The sequence below is a fragment of the Schistocerca cancellata genome, chromosome 2 (genome assembly GCF_023864275.1).
Source record: "Schistocerca cancellata isolate TAMUIC-IGC-003103 chromosome 2, iqSchCanc2.1, whole genome shotgun sequence".
NCBI lineage: Eukaryota > Metazoa > Arthropoda > Insecta > Orthoptera > Acrididae > Schistocerca > Schistocerca cancellata.
The window spans coordinates 339615851-339627876 of NC_064627.1; the positions used below are offsets into that span (position 1 = coordinate 339615851).

At 45.0% G+C, this 12026-nt stretch overlaps 1 protein-coding gene across 1 annotated transcript in view; it reads left to right on the forward strand.

The window, feature by feature from the left end:
* The window catches only part of LOC126153857 (uncharacterized), a 1728205-nt gene that overhangs the window by 1548095 nt on the left and 168084 nt on the right, over positions 1–12026 (forward strand). Inside the window, exon 41 of the mRNA XM_049916098.1 lies at positions 7775–8057. Coding sequence (XP_049772055.1) covers positions 7775–8057 — 283 coding nt within the window. The remainder of the gene's footprint in view (positions 1–7774; positions 8058–12026) is intronic.

Genomic DNA, 12026 nt, shown 5'->3' on the forward strand with positions numbered 1-12026 from the left:
TATATACTGAAGCGAAAAACGAAGTAATGTCAGATTACAAGTAATTTTTAAAAACAAAACAGACTTTTCTATAATATTGATAACAAATTACATTTAAGAGAAAAACAATAATAAAAACTGTAACATTTTTGTCAACGCCTATTAGGCTACACTATGAATAACAGTATACCCCACCCACTGTAACAACATGTCACATTGTAGGGTAAACTGTAACAATATGCATCACCAGTAATAATCATCAATGATATTCCTGTTAGCTGAGGTTAAAGGAAAAAAAATATGCAGTGAATCTGTAACAATGGTGCTACATTATAAGCTGTTTCGCATTAAAATAACTCTAAAATCGTCTTGTACAAACATCATTGAAATGAATTGTAACAACTATCCCCAGTCCCCTTCAGTTAAGATTGGAAGTTTCTTATCTCACACTAGGCAACTAATATGGCAAAAGGCGAGTAATCTTACTGTTCAAACTGATCCAAAGGGCTCTAAGCACTATGGGACTTAACATCTGAGGTCATCAGTCCCCTAGACAGAACTACTTAAACCTAACTAACTTAAGGACATCACACACATCCATGCCCGAGGCAGGATTCGAACCTGAGACCGCAGCAGCAGCGCGGTTCCGGACTGAAGCGCCTAGAACCGCTGGGCCACTGCGGCCGACAATCTTATTGTTATTGTGTTATATGCACTGTATATGTTAAATTTCACATTGGTTAACACACTGCCACCAAGCGTCTACTTAGGGAACGCAGTTGTCCCCCAGTACTACCATCACCCCACTCACCACTGCCTAGAAAAGAAATCTTCACAAACTGAACTCACATTCTGCCCTGTGACACAGACAGACAAATTAATACAGTACCAATTTGTTCTAAGAAAGAACCTGAAATGGATATTGTCTAGTAGCAAGAGAAAGAGGACCATAACAATTCATCATGAAATCTGGAAACTGTTTCGTTGTCACCGCGAAACTAACCTCAGGAACTCTGCCCTCATTTTCCCTCCTTGCTCAGATCTAGGGCCCACTCTTGACTGCCACATAAACACAGACTCGATAATCATTTCTACGTTCATAATAATCATTTTTATTGACTGCACCAAGAATAATTTGTAGATACTCGTACTCCACTGGCAGAGTTAGCTCACGTCACGTTTGGTTCCATAACTATCGACACACAACCCCGATTTGTGTTCATAAATGATACATTGTCCCTTCTCCCTGAATGTTTGTGACGCCATCGGAGAAACTGTCGTTGTTGTTGTGGTCTACAGTTCGGCAGCTAAACAGCTAGTCTATCCTGTGGAAGTCTCATCATCTCCGAATAACTACTGAAATCTACATTCATTTGTACTTCCTTGCGTATTCTTTCCTTGGTCTCCCTCTACAACGTTTACCCCCTGATACTTTCCTCCAATAGCAAAGCGACAGTTCCTTGCGCCTCAGAATACTTCCTATCAATCGATCCCTTCTTTCAGTCAATTTATGCAATAAATTTCTTTTCTTCCCAGCCTGATTCAGTACCTCTTCATTAGTTACGCGGTCTAACGTTCAGCATTCTTCTATAGTGGCGCACTTCAGAATCTTCTGTTCTCTTCTTGTATAGACTGCTCATCGTTCACACTGCTCTTCCTTACAAGCCTATCTTCCAGACAAATACTTTCTTCGTAACGCTTATATTTGTATTCAGTATTAACACATTCCTCTTCTTCAACAATATTTTCGTTCCTATAGCTTGTCTCCTTTTTGTATCCTCCTTACGTCCATCATCATCAGTTATTTTACTGCCCAGTACCGAAATATATCAACTACTTTTGATGCCTCATTTCCTAATCTAATTCCCTCAGCAACTCCTGATTTAGTTCGACTAGCTTCCGTTACCCATGTTTTATTTTTGTTGACGTTCATCTTATACTCTCTTTTCGACGCCGTCGATTCCGAGCAGCTGTCCTTTCAAGTTCTTTGTTGTCTCTGTCAGAATTAAGGTGTCATCGACGAACGTGAAAATTTTTGTGTCTTCTTCTTGAACATTCACAGTTCATAGTAATTGACGGAAAGTCTTCGAGTAAGACCGAAGCGATTTCTGGCGTTCCCCACGTTAGTTTTACAGAACCTTTGCTGTTCCTTATCTATATAAACGATTTGGGAGACAGTCTGAGCAGCCGTCTTAAGTTGTTTGCAGATGACGCCGTCGTTTATCGATTAGTAAAGTCAACAGAAGACTAAAACGAATTACAAAACGATTTAGAAAAGATGTCTGTATGGTGCGAAAATTGGCAATCGACCCTAAATAACGAAAAGTGTGAGCGCTAAAAGGAATCCGTTCAACTTCGGTTACACGATAAATCAGTCAAATCTAAAGGCCGCAAATTCAACTAAATAGCTAGGAATTACAATTACGAACAACTTAAATTGGAAGGAACACACAGAAAATGTTGTGCGGAAGGCTAACCAAAGACTGCGTTTTATTGGTAGGACACAGAAAATGTAACAGATCTAAGGAGACTGCCTACACTACTCATGTCCTTCCTCTTTTAGAATACTGCTGTGTGGTGTGGGATCCTTACCAGATAGGACTGACGGAGTGCATCGAAAAAGTTCAAAGAAAGGCAGCATGTTTTGTACTATCGCGAAATAGGGGAGAGAGTGTCAGTGAAATTATACAGTATTTGGGCTGGACATCATTAAAACAAAGGCGTTTTTCGTTGCGGAGCAATCTCCTCACGAAATTCCAATGACCGACTTTCTCCTCCGAATGCGAAAATATTTTGTTGACGCCGACCTACATAGGGAGAAACGATCACCATGATAAAATAAGGAAAATCGGAACTCGTACTGAAAGATGTAGGTGATCGCTCTTTCCGCGAGCTATACGATATAGGAAAAATAGAGAATTGTGAAGGTGGTTCGATGAACACTCTGCCAGACACTTAAATGCGATATTCAGATTATCCATGTAGATGTAGTTGTAGAATTCCTTCTCCAAATTTTTCTTTGATTTCCTTTACTGCGTGCTCAATGTACAGAGTATAAGCATCGGGGATAGGCAACAACTGTGTGTCACTCCCATCTCAAATACTTGAAAGAGTGTGTTCCGGTCAACAACACAAAAGCTTTCTCTAAATCTACAAACACTATAAATTTAGATTTTCCTTTCTTCTAAGATAGTTGGTGCGTTAGTACCGCCTCACACTTCCCTAAATTTCTCCGGAACTGAAATTAGTCTGCTCTGAGTTTGGCTTCTACCAGTATTCCAACTTCTATAAATAAACTAAAACGAAAAATCAACGCACCACCAAGGAATTACCCGAATGAGACGGAAATCGGTAGATGTGATGTACATGTACATTCAAACAAATGATTACAATTTCAGAAAATTTAGTTGATTTATTCACGAGAAATAACCTCACAAGCTGAGCAAGTCAATGACACGTTGGCCCACCTCTGGCCATTAGTGAAGCAGTTATTAGGCTTGACATTGATTGATAAAATTGTGTGATATCCTCCTCAGGGATATCGTACCAAATTCTGTACAACTGCCGCCTGAGATCGTCGAACTCCCGACATAGTTGGAGGGCCCTGCCCATAATGCTCCAAATGTTCTCAATTGGGGAAAGATCCGGCGACTGTGTGTAGGTGGGAATTATCTTGCTGGAATGTAAGCCCAGGATGGCTTTCCATAAAGGGGAACTAAACGGGGCGTAGCGTTTAACGTATCGCTGTGCTGTAAGTGTGTTGCGGCTAACAACCAAAGGGATAATGCTATGAAATGAAATGGTACCCCACATCGTCACTCCTGGTTGTTGGGCCATACAGCAGGCGACAAATGGTTCAAATGGCTCTGAGCACTATGGGACTAACTTCTGAGGTCATCAGTCCCCTAGAACTTAGAACTACTTAAACCTAACTAACCTAAGGACATCACACACATCCATGCCCGAGGCAGGATTCGAACCTGCGATCGTAGCGGTCGCGCGGTTCCAGACTGTAGCGCCTAGAACCTCTCGGCCACTCCGGCCGGCAGCAGGCGACAGTCGGGTTGGTATCCCACCTCTGTCTGGGGCTTCCCCAGAGACGTTGTCGGCCTGGAATCTCACTAGCCCGCTTCGAATTAAGCCCCGATGACCAGGGAATACATGTCTGGAGACACCAGAGGTATACCAATCTTAATGCCGCCTGATGTACAGCCCGACAACCAGGAACGATGGTCTGAGGTGCCATTTCATTTCATTGCAGGACGTCTTCGGTTGCCATTCATAGCACCCTTTTACAACACAGCCTTACGTCGAGGGTATTCCGCGCCCTGTTTTGTTGCCCCTCATGGTAAACTTTCCTGAGATTATATTTCAGTAATATAACGCCTGCCCGCACGCGGCGAGAGTTTCTCCTGCTTGTCTTCATGTTTGCCAGAGCATTTCCAATTGAGAATGTTAAGAGCATTATGAGCAGAGCCCTCGAACGGCCCGCCCCTTCCACCTCGCCCGGATTTTGACGTTCTAACGCGCCAGTTATACAGAATTTGCCACGATATCCCTCAGGAGGACATCCTGTAACTCTGTCAATCAATATCAAGGAGAACAACTGCTTGCGTAAAGGCCAGAGGTGGTCCAACACATTACTGACTGGCACAGTTTGTGAAACTCTTTCCCATGAACAAATAATCAAATTTTTCTGAAATAGTAATAGGATGTTTGTCTGTACATGTACGTCACATCTACGGATTTAATTCCTTCGTGGTGTGACGTGTGTTTATTTGTTTATTTATTCCTAGAGTGTAATTCGTGCCAGTCCTTTGCAAACATGATAGATCAGTAATATTCAGACCTGTCAGTACCAACTTTCTTTGGAACTGGCATTATAACATGCTAATTGAAGTCTGGTATTTCAGCTGTCTCGTATATCTTGTATGGAAAGTGGAATAGTTTTGTCGTGGCTGGCTTTCCCAACGATCTCTGTAATTCTGAGGGAATGTCGTCTGCAGCAGGGACCTTATATCTTTCACCATTCTGTCAAATTCTTCTCGCAGTGATGGCTAGAAGCTGAACCAATAAATTAAAATTTGTACAATAACTGAGGGTTGAACCCAGGTCTCTTGTTTACTAGGAAGGTGTGATAACCACTACACCACTGTAGCGTTGTAGTCAGCCCACCTGCATGGACTATATTCTAGTCCAATGCCCTCCCTAACACAAACTTCAGATCACACCTCCATCTCATTTTCCCCTTCTTAAATCGTGAATGTTGCAAAAGGCTTCCAACATTGGAATAGCACCTATCTTTGTACGTAATGGGGAAAGGCTGCCTGTAGCTCAGGTGCAGGTGATCTATGATCTGGTAAGTTGTCAGGGAGCCTTGACAATACTGACTATTTAAGAACGGTAAATCGGGATGAAGCTGTAAATTGACGTTTGTTTTAGGGATACCACTGGACTAGTGTAGTCTGTGCAGCTGCGGTTCGCACAGTGGTTAGCACATCTGCCTAGTAAGCAGGAGACGTGGGTTCGATTTCCGGCCGTCCCACAAAATTTAATTCATTGCTTCAGCTTCTGTCCTTATCGAACGTAAGATGAGACTCATATCCTTATATATAAAATTCTTGTGTCACAGTGTTAGTTGCCATACTCCCACAAAACGGCTCAATCGATTCTGATGAAATTTTAGATGTATATTCGGTAGGTCTGAGAATCGGTCGTAGTCTATTTTTCATACCCCTAAGTGATAAAAGTGGTGCACCCCAAAAAATTTTTTCTTATTTTTTGGACAGAACTTTTTATTTTTTTATGATGAGACATTACAAAATACACGCAACCCTAAATTTTCTCCCTTCTACCACCAACCCCTATTTTTTAATACCGATTTCAGTAATGTAATAATTTTCAATCCCGGTCGATAACTGATCAGTTATCACTTGATCAGCTATCCACGCCAGGTGTTTACCGGTGATAGTCTTTCACTATTAGGTAGATAGGTAATTGAAGAAAACGTACCAAAAGCAACGACTCGAATATCCCTCTTTGGATTGACGTAACTAGACCGAGAAGTTTAACTAGGTAGCACGCGTCATTCGCCAAACCGACATTTAGGCCTAGAACACACGCATCGATTTTTATCGTACGGAAATCAGGGTGATCAAAAAGTCAGTATAAATTTGAAAACTTAATAAATCACGGAATAATGTAGATAGAGAGGTACAAATTGACACACATGCTTGGAATGACATGGGGCTTTATTAGAACCAAAAAATAGAAAAGTTCAAAAAATGTCCGACAGATGGCGCTTCATCTGATCCGAATAGGAATAATTAGCTTAACAAAGTAAGACAAAGCAAAGATGATGTTCTTTACAGGAAATGCTGAATATGGCCACCATCATTCCTCAACAATAGCCGTAGTGGAGGAGTAATGTTGTGAACAGCACTGTAAGGCAAGTCCGGAGTTATGGTGAGGCATGGGCGTCGGATGGTGTGGCTCTGAGCACTTTGGGACTTAACATCTATGGTCATCAGTCCCCTAGAACTTAGAACTGCTTAAACCTAACCAACCTAAGGACAGCACACAACACCCAGTCATCACGAGGCAGAGAAAATCCCTGACCCCGCCGGGAATCGAACCCGGGAACCCGGGCGTGGGAAGCGAGAACACTACCGCACGACCACGAGCTGCGGACGACGGATGTTGTCTTTCAGCATCCCTAGAGATGTCGGTCGATGACGATACACTTGCGACTTCAGGTAACCCCAAAGCCAATAATCGCACGGACTGAGGTCTGGGGACCTGGGAGGCCAAGCATGACGAAAGTTGCGGCTGAGCAAACGATCATCACCAAACGACGCGCGCAAGAGATCTTTCACACGTCTAGCAATACTTTGTTTCTTTTTCGGTTCTAATAAAACCCCATGTCATTCCAAGCATGTGTGTCAGTTTTTACCTCTCTATCTACATCCGTGGTTTATTAAGTTTTCAAATTTATACTGACTTTTTGATCACCCGGTATATCGTACGATTAAATTCTTTTAATGGAACAAAGAAGTTCCTATGTTCTCCTTTGTTCCTCTAAAAGAATTTAATCGTACAATATTTTTACGTACGTTAAGAATCGATGCGTGTGCGCTTGGCCTTATTCATAATGCTGGAGAACACGTTTCAACACGAGATTTCCGTTATGTTTGTTTGCTCATGGACGAGCCGTGTATCGGCTGCAATTGTTAAATCCGCGCTATCTACCGTAGAAACGGCAGAACTAATAGTGGCAGATTCTGCCGGACTTCCCCCTAAGCCTTTTCTCACTTCCTACACAGTTTTCGGCCATTATTATTGTTTGTGTCACGAGCTCCCGCCAACAACGGCTATTGTTTTACATGTATACATTGTGTCAGACGTATACGTTATTCTTATAGACTAGAGATAATTTATATGGCAAAATAAATCTTGCCGGGTCAGCTATAACATATAAAGATTTTCAGAGGCGGAACGAAGTTCGTCGGCCATAGCTAGTGTCTCCAGGAAAATGTAATTCCATCATGAAACTTCCTGGCGGATTAAACTGTGTGCCGGACCGAGACTCGAACTCGGGACTTTTGCCTTTCACGGGCAAGTGCTCTACGAACTGAGTTACCCAAGCACGACTCACGCCCCGTCCTCACAGCTTTACTTCCGCCAGTACCTCGCCTCCTACCTTCCATAATGTCTTTTCCCAGTATTAGCCATTATTGAATTTTATGCGAATCTGGTTTACCACGTCTAAGTGCGCCACTCCGCTGTGTGTCCGCAGGTCAAACAAGCTGAAACCGTTCTGGCTGTCGATCACGGAGAAGGAGTCGCTGCCGGTGCTGGACTTCCTGTCGGCGGCGCTGATGTCGGCCGAGTACGAGCGCGCGCTGGCGCGGGCGCTGGCGATGTCGGAGTGCCGCGTCGTGCCCTTCTTCGGCGCCTTCCTGCGCGAGCTGCGGGACATCCTGGCGGGCAGCCCCAGCCTCGTGGTGCTGGCGCCGCCCCCGCACTCGCCCTCGCCGGCGGCGGCGGAGGCGGCGGAGGCGGCGGAGGCGCAGCTCGAGGTGAGGCGGCGCGGGGCGCGCGCGCGCTCCTCGGCCCCCAGCCACAGCCGCAGCGGCGGCCGCGGCCGCGCCCGGCGCGCAGTGGTAAGCCATCCCTCCGCCCCCAGTCACGCCGACACTCGCGCTCCGCCCCCGCAACCGCCTCTGGCGACGTGGCCTGGCCGCTGTCTCTGCGCCGCGCCGTCCGCTCGCTCGTCACTTCGACCTTCAGGTTCTTCTCTTTCTGACCGCGACCCGACACCCGCGCTGTCGTCATCCCCGTCTGCACTCGTTACTTCAGCCCTGCGGACCTTCCTTTTTACTCTCTACTATTCCAAGGTGTCTTAACAGAGCTGTTTTACGATTTTCCAGAATGAATCATTTTGCCTCTGGTGTGCGTTTTTGTAAGTAATGCCCTTACCGATCAACACTATCTGGTGGAAAGTATCTGAACGTCTATTAGTGGACATTAATATGAGTTGTGTCCACCTTTCGCCCTCATAACGGTTTGAAATCTGTTAGTGACACTTTCTATGTGGCTGAATGTCTGTGGAGGAATTGCAGCCCACTCTTCCTACAGAGCCCAAACCACAGATACTAGAGTTTTGTGTTACGAGTGGAGGCCGAAATGCCGCGTTTTAGCTCACGCAGGCTGGCGTGAGGGGGGAAGAACTCTACTGACGTGAGGTCTGGAACATGTCAAGGAATGAGAATTCAGAAAGCGGACGTAATTAGTTTCATACTTAACTTTCATCCATTAATGATGAACGTCGCTCTTGACGGTACATGATTCACAATATTATCTGTTCAGAATACATTCTTGAAGTAATTATAGTAACTGAATATGGCGCCTTGCTAGGTCGTAGCAAATGACGTAGCTGAAGGCTTTGCTAAACTGTCGTCTCTGCAAATGAGAGCGTATGTAAACAGTGAACCGTCGCTAGCAACGGCGGCTGTACAACTGGGGCGAGTGCTAGGGAGTCTCTCTAGACTAGACCTGCCGTGTGGCGGCGCTCGGTCTGCAATCACTGATAGTGGCGACACGCGTGTCCGACGTATACTAACGGACCGCGGCCGATTTAAATGCTACCACCTAGCAAGTGTGGTGTCTGGCGGTGACACCACATAGAGATCTCATCGCAGAGGTGTTCCATCTGGTCCAGATCGGGACACAGGGCAGACTCGTCCACTTCAGGAATGTTATTGTCCACAAACCATTGCCTCAAAGATGTTGTTTTATGACAGGGTGCATTATCATCCTCACACAAACAATCAACCTCTCCGAAATATTCCTTAACTGTACGCAATACGTAATGATGTAAAATGTATTCATATCCTTCCGCACAAGCGCTCTAAGGGGACCCCACCCTAACTTCGAAAAACACCCACATTTCATAACACCACATCCTCCATATTCACTGTTGACACTACACACGATACCAGGTAATATTCTGCTGACATTCACGAAAACCAAACCCTCCTCTCAGGCTGCCACAGCGTGTAGCGTGTCCGCCTTCCTAGCTGAGTGGACAGCCCATCTGACTATCGTGCAGTGGGCCTGCTTTCGATTTCCGGCCATATCTGAGACTGAGTGTTTTATCGTCCTCGTCATCTTTACATCATCATCCACATGCAAGTCATCTAGTGCGTTGTCAACTAAAAAGACTTGCAACTCAGCGGCCGAAATTCTGCATATGGGGCTCCCGGCCACCAATGCGGTACGATCATTTCGTTTCAGTGTATAGCGTGACTCGTCACTCTACCAGTCACCCACTATTCAGTGGCGTCGCTCTTTATACCACCTCAAGCGTCGCTCAGCATTAACTACAGAAATGGCTGGCTTATGAGGAGCCGCTCGACCACTCTGTACTCTACTTTTCACTCCCTACACGCCTCATTGTCCTACCTGGAATGCTGGCAGCGTTTTAGAACTTACGAGTGATTCCTTCCGCTAATTTCATGCGATCTTCCAACCTCCGTAATGCTCGACACCAATATCTGTCAGTACATGAGATCTGACTGGTTTGGTTTCGTGCTTCCACTTCAGAATCACATCACCAACGATCGTCCCGGGCGGCTTCGGAAGGATCGAAATTTCCCTGATGAATTTGTTACTCATGTAACATCCAAAGTCTAGTCCATGGGCGACGTCACTGAGCCCTGCTGGCCGACCCACTCTGGTATTACTGTTTCTCTAATGGCAACACTCTACTCCCCGCCTCCTTTTATAATGGTGGATCCATATCCTGAGACATCTAGCGGTCAGTTCTTCATTACACAATGATATCCGAATACGTTTAATCAGGTAGTGTACCCAAGCACGTCTCACGATCCACCCACACAGCTTCAGTTCTAACAGTACTACATTGCATTTTCCATATTTCAAACGTTTTGCTAAGCAATGGTTCGATTTAGGATCTCCGTTGACAGGTCTCTATCCAAAGAGTTACCTTCCCATAATTTATACACAAGCTCAAATTTGTAAGGTGCGTTCAAAAAGAAACGAGCCGAGGGCTTTAAAAATAAAAGCGCTGAAAGAATCGTAATGTCATTCCCTGTGGAGAAAGATGCGATCCCTATAAGAACATGTGCGTCCCAGACTCGCCGCTAGAGGGACATGGGAGCACACCCACGTGGCAATAGAGCAAATAGTCGTGTGCGTCGACCGTCCACTACACTCAGTCGTGCAGAAAAGAGTTAAGTGGAGGCTTCAAAAGAAGGAAAATGAGGTTACTGAGTTGCCTAACAGCGTAAGGAGTGCGGGGAACCGAAATTCATCAAGGAATGGCACCAGTGTACGGAGAACACATCATGTCCGTTGCTAGAGTCAAGGGGTGGAACAAGAGATTCAGGGAAGTACGGATGCGTTGGCCAATGATTTATGGTCTGGAACGATACACCGCATTACTAATGACACTGTATAGCAGGTGGATGGCCAAATTATTCAAGAGCGACGAGTTTAAGTACGGCCATTGTAGCAGAAATCGGATTGAGCGTCGAAAGTGCTTAAGAAGTTTCAAATGTCGCAAAGTGAGCGTCCAAAGGGTGCCTCAAAGTATTTAACCAGCACAGAAAGTATGTCGAATGGAAGTCTATCTCCAACATCAACAGTGCTGTGCCAAGGAAGGGGATGAGCTTCTGTCACGCATGGTTCCTAGAGACGAGACGTGGTGTCATCACTTCGAACCCGAGACAAAACGACGATATCTCCATTAGAAGCGTGCAGGATCTATATCATCCAAAAAACCGAAGTGCGGGAAAGATTAAGCAAGTCAGCTCCACGACAGAGCAAACACAGTCAAGGAGCTCATGCATAGATTCAAATGAGAAGTCCTCAGTTATCCTCCATACACTCTGCACCTCTCCTCCTGCGATTATGCCATTGCGGATGAGTTAAACATGGCATTGAGAGGAAACGATTCACCTGAGACAAGGAAGTGGAGCAGAAGGTTCGGAACTGGTTCACAAAGCAACCACAAGAATTTTACCAGACGGTCATCTACCGACATGTGTCGCAGTGGGACAAGTGCATCAACAGTGCTGGGCAATACTTTTGAAATAAAGGTACAAGTACAGTTTACATGCCACCAGCTCGTTTCTTTAAACTCCCTGATATAATTTACTATTCTGAGCTTTAATCCGATGTTGAAGATGCTATAGCCCAAATTCGGATGTGTCGAGAGAAGCAAAGTGAAGTTCGCCCATGCAGGAGATGGTTTATAAAACCGCGTTCAGCCAATTCTTGAGTACCGTTCATCGGCCTGAAAATTTTTAGAGCTGAATTGAGAGCAATAGGGAAGATTCAAAGAAGAAATGTGCGCTTCGCAACGGCTAGTACAGTCAGCACGAGAGTATAAACAAACTCCAGTGAAAGATGCCTTAATGCATAGAGACCTAGTTTCAAACCTCCGAGAGCCCAATTTCCACGTTTCAAGAAAAATGTTATTTATTACAAATAGTCAGTTGAAGGCGACACACTTGTGAGGGTGA